The 11,851-nt window shown below is 42.7% G+C and overlaps 1 protein-coding gene across 1 annotated transcript; it reads left to right on the top strand.

The window, feature by feature from the left end:
- Positions 1-1,413: 1,413 nt before the first annotated feature.
- Positions 1,414-2,075, top strand: LOC142544268 (uncharacterized). The gene is made up of 2 exons (XM_075651329.1): positions 1,414-1,815; positions 1,932-2,075. Exons 1-2 carry the CDS (start codon positions 1,414-1,416, stop codon positions 2,073-2,075), a joined length of 546 nt encoding a protein of 181 aa, XP_075507444.1.
- The last annotated feature ends 9,776 nt before the right edge of the window (positions 2,076-11,851 follow it).

Here is an 11,851-nt window from a genome sequence, read left to right as displayed (position 1 = left end):
CTAGAAGAACAAATCAAGATACTTCCCAAGCTCATAGAGACGATGCGCATGTCTCTGGACAGGGTGGTCTTCCACTCACAGGACCTCCACCCAATATAACTTTATCCCTGGAGGATTTGGCTTGGATTATATCTGAGGCGGTGGAAAAAGTCGTAGACCGGAGAGATGTTTCTCATCAAGCTACGCATGCAGGAGGAGAGCAGGAGAGAGAACAGGAGGCGGGAGAGGAGGAAGCGGAGAGGGAAGAGAGAGAATCAAGTGATGGGTCCAAGTCCCCGACTGTGGTAGAGGAGTTGCAAGAGTTGAGACAGAATATGAAGGTGTTGGAGGGACAGAACGAGGGTAAAAGTCATTCCCGGATAGTCATTAAAGGTTGCTCGTTTTCTGAAGCTATTGTTCGGGAACCTCTTCCCGGGAACTTTAAGTCTGCCAAAGTTAAAGATTACGATGGCAATGCAGACCCCGAGAAAGATCTGGCCAGGTTCGAGAATATGGCCATGTTGCATTGTTATGCTGACCGAAGTAAGTGCAAAGAGTTTTTGACCACTCTGGTTGGTTCGGCGCAGAGGTGGTTTGAGGGACTGGCTCCTCTGAGTATCCGTTATTTTGAGGACTTTCAGAAGGTGTTTTTACATCATTTTAGTAGTAGTAAGAAATGCAAAAAGAATGAATTTAGTCTTTTTGAGGTGAAACAAAGCCCGGAGGAGAGTTTAAGGGCTTATATTCGGAGATTTTACAGAGTGACTTTGGACGTCCCCTCTTGAGCCCCTGAGACCAAGACAACTGCATTCACCCAGGGGTTGAGAGAGGGTGAATTTTTCTTGTCAATAACCAAGAAGACGCCTGGGGACTTTGAAGATTTGCTGGCCCGGGAAGAAAAATATATAAATATGGAGGAGGCCCAGAAGCAGAAGAGGGAGTCGGTAAGGAGAGAAGAAAGGAGACCGGATATCTAAGCCCGAGGATATGGGGCCGAGAAGGAGTAACTCGAGACATTTTTCTCATCATGTGCCCTTAAAGATTATCCAAGACCGGGAGGTCCAAGAGTGTAGCAGGGACTTGCCTCCATCTCAGCAGTACACCAAGCCTTAAAAGAAGGGGTTTTGTACCCTTCATAAAGTATGTTATCACAAAACGGAGGACTGAAAAACGCTTAAAAGAGAATATGTTCCGCCCTCTGTCCAGAGACATAATCAACCCAGCAAGAGGCCGAGGTTGCCACCTTGGGCAGCTCGGCAGCCCGGTCCCAGTGCCAGGGAGGATTCAAGAGATGTCCCGAGGGGAAGGAGAGATGCAGAGCCCGAGAAGAAGAAGTCTTTGCCTCCTAGCATGGGGTAATTAAAATGATATCCGAAGGATCTACTGACGGTGATTATAATCAAGCTCGTAAGTCGAAGGAGCAGAAGGGACTATATGGAGGTAGAAGGGGTGAGGAAGAATGAGGCAGTGATTATTTTTGGCCCGAAAGATTTGAAGGGTGTCAATCTTCTCCACAAAGATGCCCTGGTAATTCAAGCAAGGGTAGCAAATTATGATATTATGAGGGTCTTCGTGGACTCAGGAAGTTCTGTGAATGTTATTTTCAAGGAAGCCCTTGTACAGATGGATTTGCAGGGATATAATTTGGAAACAGTGGATACAGCGCTTTTTGGCTTTGCTGGCCATATTGTCTATCCAGAAGGGGAGATTTTTCTGCCCTTATCTTTGGGCACCGGGGAGCTAAAGAAGACGGTGATGACCACTTTCACTGTGATGGATACCCTTTCATCATATAACATCATTTTGGGGAGGCCAGCCATGAACAAGCTAAGGGCCGTAACATCCATCTATCATCAAAGATTAAATTCCCAGTGGAAAACCCGGTAGGTGAAGTCAGGGGAGATCAGCCTTCTTCTCGGAAGTGTTATGTAGAAGCGGTTCGGGTGGACCAGAAGAGGGCGAGGAAGGAAAGGAAGAAATTTCAGAGTTGTGGGGAGATGGAGAGGGTAGTGGAGAAGGGAGAGGTGCAGTTTGTGGCAGAGGAAGAGCAGGAGGTGGTGGAGATTGGAACATGCAAGGAAATTCGGGTGGCCTGAGACCTTGACTTATCCACCCGGGTTAGTTTGATAAAATGTTTAAAAAATAATCTTAATGTTTTTGCCTAGTCCCAGCAGGAGTTGATAGGGATCTCACCCCTGATGGCAGAGCATCACTTGAACATCCTCTTGGGACCTCAACCTGTGAAGCAAAAGAAGAGACACTTTGGTCCTAAGAAGGACAAAGTGATTGATGTACATTTTAGAGATTTGCTGAAAGTCGGCCACATTCGGAAAATACAATTTCCTACATGGCTCTTGAATGTGGTGTTGGTGCCAAAATCCACCGATAAGGGAGAATGTGTGTGGACTTCAGGGATCTCAATAAAGCTTGCCCCGAGGATCATTATCCCCTTCCTAGAATTGATCAGTTGGTGGATTCTACCTCTGGATGTGAGCTGCTTAGTTTCATGGATGCTTACCAAAGGTATCATCAAATTCCCCTGGCCAAAGAGGATCAAGATAAGGCCAGCTTCATCACCTCGGGAGGCACATTCTGCTATGTTGTCATGCCATTCGGGTTAAAGACCACCTATCAACGTCTCATGAACAGAGTCTTTGAGAAGCAGTTGGGCAGGAATGTAGAGGTGTATGTGGATGATATATTGGGTAAGTCCAAGGAGGTTGCTGGATTCGTTTCTGATTCAGAGAAAACTTTTGACACTCTCATGCAGTATGGGATAAAGCTTAACCCGGCCAAGTGTAATCTTCGGCGTGAAGAGTGGTAAATTTTTGGGTTTTGTGGTTAGTGACTGGGGGATTGAGGTAAATCAAGAAAAAGTCAAGTCTGTATAGGATATGTCATCTCCTCGGTCTATCCGAGAAGTTCAAAAGATGCACGGAAGAATTGTTTCTCTTTCCCGGTTCATATCCCGGTCAGTGCATCGAAGTTATCCATTTTTTCAGGTTCTTAGGAAGGCCCAGAAGTTTGGATGGGATGATAAGTGTGAGCAGGCCTTCAAAGACATCTGGTCGAGCTGCCTGTCTTAGTGAAGCCAGAGCCCGGGGAGAAATTATTTGTTTATCTATCCACTACAGAGTATGTTGTCAGCTCAGTACTTATAAAAGAATAAGGCTCTGATCAGAGGCCTATCTATTATGTCAGCCATGCTCTTAAGGGCACCGAGCTCCGGTACAGTGAAGTGGAAAAGGTTGCACTCGCTCTCGTTATGATTTCCCGGAAACTGCGACCTTATTTTTTGTCGCATAAAATTATTGTGCTAACCAATAGTCCTCTCGGGAGATTATGACTCATTCAGAAGTTTCCGGGAGGATGATCAAATGGACAGTTGAGCTGGGAGAGTATGATATTGAGTATAAGCCTCGGGTGGCAATCAAAGCGCAAGCCTTGTCAGATTTCTTGTCAGAGATGGTCCGACCTAATGAGGAGGAGGTCTGGAGGGTATTTGTGGATGGGGCATCTAGCCTTTCAGGGTGTGGTGTAGGAGTTGTGATAATAGCTCACCCGGGAGAGAAGATTAAACTGGCACTCAGAATAGACTCCCGGGTGACTAATAATGAGGCTGTTCTCGCCGGTATCCGAGCTGTCCAGGAAGTTGGAGCTTCCCGAATCATTTTGTATTCTGATTCACAACTAATTACTCAGCAGATAAAGGGCGTTTATGAGGCTAAGGATGATAGGATGCTTAAATATCTCAAGCTCATTCAAGCCCAGTTAGAAGTTTTTGTGGATTGGAGTATTGAGCAGATACCCCGGGACGAGAATGGGGAAGCAGATGCTTTGGCAAAGATGGCTGCCTCCTTATCAGAAGTCAATACCCGAGTTGTACTGCATGTTTCCCGGCTAATCCTCTCCACTGAAGAAGAAACAATGCTGGCAGCAGAGGATTCATGGATGTCACCCCCAATAAAATTCATTGTACACAATCAATTTCCTGAAGATAAAGATCAATCTCAAAGGATCAAGAGACAAGCTCCCAGGTTTGTTCTCTTAAATAATATCTTGTATAGGAGATCATTTCAGGGACCTCTACTAAAGTGCTTATCTATGAGAGAGGTGGATTATGTTCTCCAGGAGATTCACGAAGGATGTTGCGGAGAGCATCTCGGAGGAACAGCATTGGCCCAGAAAGCCATGCTTGCCAGATTTTGGTGGCCTACTCCCGAGTGGTTCGGGCTTGTGAAGGTTGTCAATATCATTCAAATTTTCAACACAGCCTACCACCCTCATGAAGCCTATCTGGCCATCTTGCCCCAATGTGGCATGGACATTGTTGGTCCCTTTACAGTTGCCCGAGCTCAGAAAAAATTTTTGTTGGTGGCTGTGGATTATTTTTCAAAATGGGTAGAGGCCGAGCCCCTAGCAAAAATTACTGAGCAAGAGGTTTTGAAGTTTCTGTGGAAGAATATTGTACTGCTGGTTTGGAATTCCAAGGAGACTAATCTCAGAAAATGGGAGACGGTTTCAGGGAAAGGAGATCACAGCTTGGTGCCAGGAAATGAAAATCACTCAGTTTTTCACTTATGTTATTAATCCTCAAGCCAATGGTCAAACAGAGGTGGTGAACAGAATTATTGTGCAAGCCTTGAAAACCGGGCTACAGGGCAAAGGAAAAGACTGGGTGGAAGAATTGCCCAGTGTTCTCTGGGCATATAGAACTACTACCCGAGCACCTACTCAAGAGACTCCTTTTAATATGGTGTATGGTTCTGAAGAAGTTCTCCCTGTTGAAATCAGACAATCTTCTGCCTGGGTAGAATCTTACTCGGATGACAATACTCAAAGCCGGGCAATGGAATTGGATTTGGTAGAAGAGTAGAGAGAGCGGGCTCTGATTCGAATGGAAGCTTACCGAGGCCGGGTTATGAAATCATATAACAAGATAGTACAAATTTCTGAATTTTAAGTAGGAGATCTGGTCATGTAAAAAGTTAATCCAACTGGGGATGTTGGAAAATTGGAAGCTCGGTGGGAGGGGCTTTTTAAAATAACCCGAAAGGTTAGCTCGGGAGCTTATTATTTAGAAGATGCCCAAAGACGCTATCTCAAAAGAGCCTGGAATGTATTTCATTAAAGAAGTATTTTGCTGGAAAGATGTAAATATTTGTTTGAAGATGTAATGAAAGTTCTGTTGTTCTCAGAAAAGTGCATGAATGTGAATTATCTAAACCCGGGAAGTACAAAGCCCCGATTAATTAATAAGCCATGGGCTCTACACCTTGTCTCGTGGCACCATACCTCGACCATTCCCAAGTCCCGGGAGATGATCCTCGGCCCAAGGCTCTGTACCTTGGTTATTAATAAGCCCAGGGCTCTACACCGTGGCTCGGGGCACCACACCTCGACCATTCCCAAGTCCCGGGACATGATCCCAGCCCAAGGCTCTGTACATTGGTTATTAATAAGCCCAAGGCTCTACACCCTGGCTCGAGGCACCACACCTCGACCATTCCCAAGTCCCGAGACATGATCCCTGGCCCAAGGCTCTGTACCTTGGTTTTTAATAAGCCCAAGGCTCTACATCCTGGCTCGGGGCACCACACCTCGACAATTCCCAAGTCCCGGGCACTCAACCCATGGACAACTAAATTCTAATCTGATATGAGGGTGGAAGAGGAAAATTTCTGGCCCTCCACCAATTCCTGGCTTCAAGTGTATGGCTCCTCAATTTTGTAATCCTTGGGAAGGGCAGGTTGTGGGGGAGAGAAGGTAGAAACATGGTCAAGCAAGGAAGGGGACCGGAGTTGAATAAAGAAGAATCGTCCTTTCCAACCCTTCTGGAAAGAAGGGATATCATCAAGGAACCGGGCATTTAGTCGGGCAGACAGGGAGAAGGCATTATCCCCTAGTGTGCAAACTAAAAAATAATGAAGTATGAGAGGGTTGATGACAAGATTGTTCATTTTGAAGAGGATATAGGCCGAGGCCATAATCCGGAAGGAATTAGGGTGGAGCTGGTTAATAGGTACACCAAAGAACCTGATGACCTCTATGTAAAAGGGAGGGATGGGGACCGGAGACCATTTATGACTTTGTCCTGAAAAAAGTGAGGAATCCAAGGGGAGGTTGGTTGGCCCTGTCAAAAGGACCGGGAATTATAATAGGAAAAGAAGGGGGATGGAGCCCAGTGCTCGGAGTTTCTCGTCAGCCTCGAGCGCAGAGTGCTGCTCATTGAGGCAAACCAAGGAACTCCCGGGGTCTCAGATTGGGGTAGGGAGGAAGCCCGGGCTTTGCCCTTTCCCTTGCTCTTTTTTAGAGCTCGGGAAGGGCCAGAAAAAGAAGGCTTGGTTTTTTTGGTTTTTGGCTTTTTAGAGAATCGGGTGAAAAGGTGTGGTGGGGAACATGAGGAGGTGAATCGGAGCGCATCACGGTGGACTCGTAGCTAGGCGAGCCTCGTGCATTTGCTCCGGAGATGGAAGAAGTATAATCAGACATTGTTGAGAAAGAAAGAATTACGAGGTGGAGGAGATGAGAAATGAGATCGCGGAATAGGGGAACGCCGCACAACGGAGAGCTTGAGAGAGAATGGGAGAATTCGAAATTTCAGAAAGTGACAAATGAAGAGGATATGTTATTATCTATAGGTGGAGGGAATTGATCTTGACAATTGATCTAGAGGTTGAATCGGACGGCTGGGAGGAACGTTGAAAATAGTGCGGGTTTATGAAAGGACATGCACGAATATCGAGGCGTCAGGCTCATTATTACCTCGAAATAGCGAAACGTTTCGGACCATTGGAATTCTAGGGCATACGTCATCATGACATCATCTTAACTGCCCGAGAATACTAAACGAAAAAATATTTAAAGTCCGCGAGACATGAGGCCCCGACATCTTATGCAAATTCCGGGAGACATGAGGCCCCGATGTCTTATTTAAAGTCCGGGAGACATGAGGCCCTGGCATCTTATCTACAGCCCAGGAAATTGAAGCTCTCGACACTTCATCCCACCTCTAGAATATTTGAAGCCCCCGATGCTTTTATAATTGGAATGGATTACCTTTCTCTTTTAAAGCCCAAGCGTGACTGATCGGGACAACGAGTAAGAACCTAGCCTGACTATTTAAGGGATGGGTGGTGATACCCCCATAAGAGCCCGGGTCATAGATGACCCAGAATACTAAATGAATAGCCCAAATCAAAGTCAATATGCAGACTATCTTCTTCAGCAGTCGAGCATGGATGCCCGAGATATTTTCTTCCAGGGCAATCGAGTGCCCGGACTCTCATACAAGCTCCCGAGAACCTTCTACCCGGGCTGCCTCGAGAAGCGCACTGCACTCGAGTGTATCGGTGTGGGCTATCTTATCTGTCAGAACAACATGGATTTGGTGTGTTAAAGAAGTCATCAGAAGTGCAGGGTATGGGCATCCGCCTTACCCTACTTAGTAGGTAGGCACTGAAAACAACGTAATCATGGGATTTTCTCATATAAATAGCAGGTATACTTCTCATTTAAAAGATTCTGGAACTTTGAATTCTCAAACACTCACGTATATTCACACATATACAATCCATTCCACTTTTCTTCTTCATCTGCTGACTTAAGCATCAGAGTGGATACGCCGGACACTCCTCTGACGCCCATTCACGAGTTCATTTCATTGTTTGCAGGTCACGGTAGAAGCCAAAAGTTACAGCGATATATTCTTTTCACAAGATATATCATTTCCGTACTAATTTTCCTTAAACATAATCATCATCCGGTGGATCTCCCCGACTCTCGCTCACCCAATTTACCTGGATCACATCACATAGAAATAACAATAACAAGCATGAAAAATATCATTACACAAAGTAATGTGCAAACGCAACCAAAACAACAACAAACTTGTACGACAGTTAAAGGTGTGTGCTCCACTGCATCATTTTGTATCCTGGATGTGGTCGATGCCAGACTTGGTTTCAACGTGTTGTTCCGTGTCAACTATATCGGTATTCTTCAAAGTAGCAGATTGTGCACTAGAAGATGACGGTATGTGTGTGTATGTCGACGCATTCTACAAGGGGAAATAGGATTTTGTGACAAATTTGAACTGTTTTCAATTTTGGATGATGGTTCATTGTTCGCAGAAACTATTTCCACATTATACTCATCATATCAAAAGAATCGGTTCCAATGTTTCAAACCTGGTGAACATATAAAGTAATAGTGTCCGAGTTGGGTTGAATATTCACCAGGTTGACGTAATAACATAAACTCATTGCTTGCACTCGCGTTGTGGTGGTGTCTTCACATCCATTAAAGCTACGTTGAAGATTGAATGATGTGGAAAATGAATTATATAACAATATATACGAGGTTAAAGTAAATTTTAACCCAAATAATTGTATCATAAATACAGCAATTCTTGTACACCAAAGACATAGTAAATTAGTTTCATCTTGTGGGAAGAAGATGATATTGAATTTCTTAACCACCGAATACCATAAAAGCAAAAGTTGAATAACATGTACAACCTACACCCATAAAACTTGCAACTCATTTCGGTTGTTGTATATTTAAAATTATTTTTTCAACTGATTTCTACAAAATCAAAGAATTGAAGAAACTTTCAAAAAAGAAGAAAAACTTACATTTTGTTAAAATTACTCACATTACGTGCACTAAAATGGTTGGAGATCGAATTTTCTTTCGCAAAATATGTTCTCAATTACATATTCTAGCGATTTTGAACGAATATAACGTGCACAATCCAATTTCAATTGTTTTTATGTCGAATTGACCCATAATACTCACGATCCTGAGATTTTCGACCACAATTTGTATATTGATTTGGAGCTTTTCACGTTTTTGTTGGATAATTTTTTCTTCCAAGATAGCGTGCGGAAGAAATTTAGGTCAAAATAAAGATAACAAAATAAGATATAATAAAATATCAAAATATATTGTTGGGGATCGATGTAGAGTTTAGAAGGGGTGAATAAACTATTTCCTTTACCAATAGATTTTGCTAAGGGTGCTAGAAACCTGTTAGAGATTGTAGATGTTCTTGTTCAAGATTATGTCCAGCAGATCACAATAATAAGTGCGAAAATAATCCGATGGAGTAGGGTGAAAAACAGTAATAACAGTAGGCAGTACAACAGTAGTTGTTTCTGAAAGTTCGAAGATAAAATCTTCTATGTCTCCCCTTCTTCTGTTTCCAGAAGGTATCACTAAAAAACTTTGGATTTTACAGTACAACACTCGTACACACCTACTTCAATAGGACTTATCCTTTGCCTACTGAAACTCTTAGTAACTCAACACAATATGATTCAATATGACAAGGTTCTGGAAAAGACACTTTTCCAGTTTACAAACTCTCCTTCAAAGGAATATCGTAAGGCGTTTTACTAGAAGAGGTGAAGAAACAGCAGTACAAAATGATCTTTAAAGATCAGATGTAAGATATTAAGCGTGTACTGCTTTTCTACAAATTGAGCTTGAAGATAACGATTGGTTCGCGGTTGCTCAAAGTAACGTTGGATAGATAGTATGTTTCTTGATAAAGAATCAGCGTTGTATTCATCAAATGGGTTTGATCCATATATATAGATAACATGAATCCAACGTCTATAATCAAAACGGCTTCTTTGATTTCTGATAGAAACAGCTTTATTGCCAAAAATAGTTCCTGCAAAAAGGCTTCAGAACAATCAGTCTTGTTACATACTAAAATAGGTAATGCATATTAAATGACTTTGTTCAGCATTAATGAAGCATTTAATACTTGTACTAGGTAAAGTAACGGTAACAATTAATATCAAGGATAGGTTCTGTTTCTAGCATTGAGTCAAGTTCTACTTCTGTTTTCTAAACTGATAAATACTCGAAGAGTACTGCTTAGTTAAGGAGACAAAAGAACTTCTGTTTTTATAGTCTTCTGGTTTCACTTAACGAGATCTACTGGTTTTGACTATCATCACCACAATTAAATTAAGTCTATCAATTTCCTCCTTTGCGGTGATGCCAAAACCTAGAAGTGAGTAAGAAGAGAACAGTTAAATCACAAAAGATAACAATTATAAACTGAAGGGTAAGTAAACAGTAAATCAGAGTTAAAAGAAAAAATTAATCGTCAGTTTCAATGTCTCTGAAAAGTGCATCATCGTCATCCTGAGGTTCCTGGCTTCTGAGGGATGATTCTGCTAGATGATGTCTTTCCGATCTACCTTCCTCTGTTCTTACTTCTGTTCTGCTTACTGCTTCCCCCTTTTTGGCATCAAGGCGAGTTAGCACTTCATCCATTTGGCCTGACAGACTGATAATGCTATCATTCATCATTTCCAAAAATGAGACTTGATTCGAAACACGATCATTCATAATCTGAATAGACTGAGATTGGGACTCAATCTAGGTGTCAATGGATTCCAGTTTCAAATCAATAGCCTCCATTGTAGTCGAAATTGATCGAAGAGATGACTCATGATCAGCAACTATTCGTAGAACATCGGATTGTCCAAGAACTATGTTGGCGTGACTAGTCAAGACATTCTTCCTGAAGAGTTCATATTCAACCTCAAGCTTAGCTAACAATTCTGTCGTTTTAATGACATTACTCGTTATGCAATCTTGGAAGAATTTGGTGGCGTTGACTTCACCAACATGTTCAAAAGACATCTTTTTGATGATCTCTGAGATTCTTTCAATGTTCCGTTTAAGCGAATCAATCTCAAATTCAAGATCAAAATGTTCTTCATCGGAGGATGGACTTTTAGCAAGCATGCGCGCAGATATTTCAGGTAGATACGCAATGTGAGCAGTGCGAGTAGGTGACTCAGTAGGAAGAACAACTAAGGCAATAGAGGTAGTGGGATCTAATGGACCAGTAGAGACAGTGGAATCTGTTCAGTAGAGGATCTTTCAGCAGCAGCAAAGGATCCTGGAAATTGGCTTTCTTCTGGTTGCAAGGCTTCGATGGCCTCCGACTGTTCAGCAACTGTATTTTGATCAGTCAAGATAGCTACCATTTCTCTTCGATGTTCAGAAGAGAAGATTTCCAAATTCGGCAGTGACAGAGATTTGGCAGCATCTGATTCTGCTAAATGTTGAGCTACTGGAGAAGTTACCAGTTGGACCATGTCATCAGCCAGGATGACGTAGGAGGCGTCCTGATCAGTAGTAAAAGCAAAGCCAGCATCCTTGAGCATTGTGCTGATTTGAACAGCAAAACCAAAATTTTTCCGTAGCACCATATCCTTCATTACTCGAAATAAGACAGAACTCCAATCCACTTTGTACTCAGAAGTGATGGCAATCATCACCTGAACCTTTTCTTTGGTCAGCCGATCAAACGTTCCAGCCTTCACCAGCAGTGCTTTTGCTACAATGTCAGCGAGCACTTGAAATTATATCTTCAAAAACTTCTTAAAACAAGATGGAGAGAGTTCTTCTCCAGAAGCTGAGAAACCAAGTAGAGCAGCAGGCATTTCCTCCTTAGAAATGCTAGAAATTTCAGAAAGACCAGAACAAGGCAAGAAGAAAGTTGATCCCAATAGGACATTGTCGTTGGAGATAGATGCGTTCCCTTGAGAATGGGTGATTTTTCCTTCTTGTATGGTTGCCTTGGCATAGAAATCCAAAAGAGCAGTTTTGTAAATAACGGCAGGTGCTTCCAAAAATTTTCTCAGTCCAGATTTCTCAATAGATTGAAACATTTTGACAAGTTGTTCATCCTTTATAGTTAGGATGGAGGCAAAGTTAACTTGATAAGCGTTCAAGGTGTAAGCTCCGGCCATTTCTGTAAACAAGACGAATTTGAGATAAGATCTGTAAGATAGATGAGCAAGAGAAATCAGTAGCTTAGTAGGCAAGATTCTGGAAACGT

This window comes from Primulina tabacum, chromosome 5 (assembly GCF_025594145.1).
Source record: "Primulina tabacum isolate GXHZ01 chromosome 5, ASM2559414v2, whole genome shotgun sequence".
Lineage (NCBI taxonomy): Eukaryota > Viridiplantae > Streptophyta > Magnoliopsida > Lamiales > Gesneriaceae > Primulina > Primulina tabacum.
This window is presented reverse-complemented; position numbering and strand designations above follow the sequence as displayed.

Coding starts and splice junctions, on each gene's coding strand:
- LOC142544268 (XM_075651329.1), top strand. CDS start 1,414: ATGGAGGTAGAAGGGGTGAGGAAGAATGAGGCAGTGATTATTTTTGGC. Junction 1,816..1,931: donor CCATGAACAAGCTAAGGGCC/GTAACATCCATC, acceptor CGGGTGGACCAG/AAGAGGGCGAGGAAGGAAAG.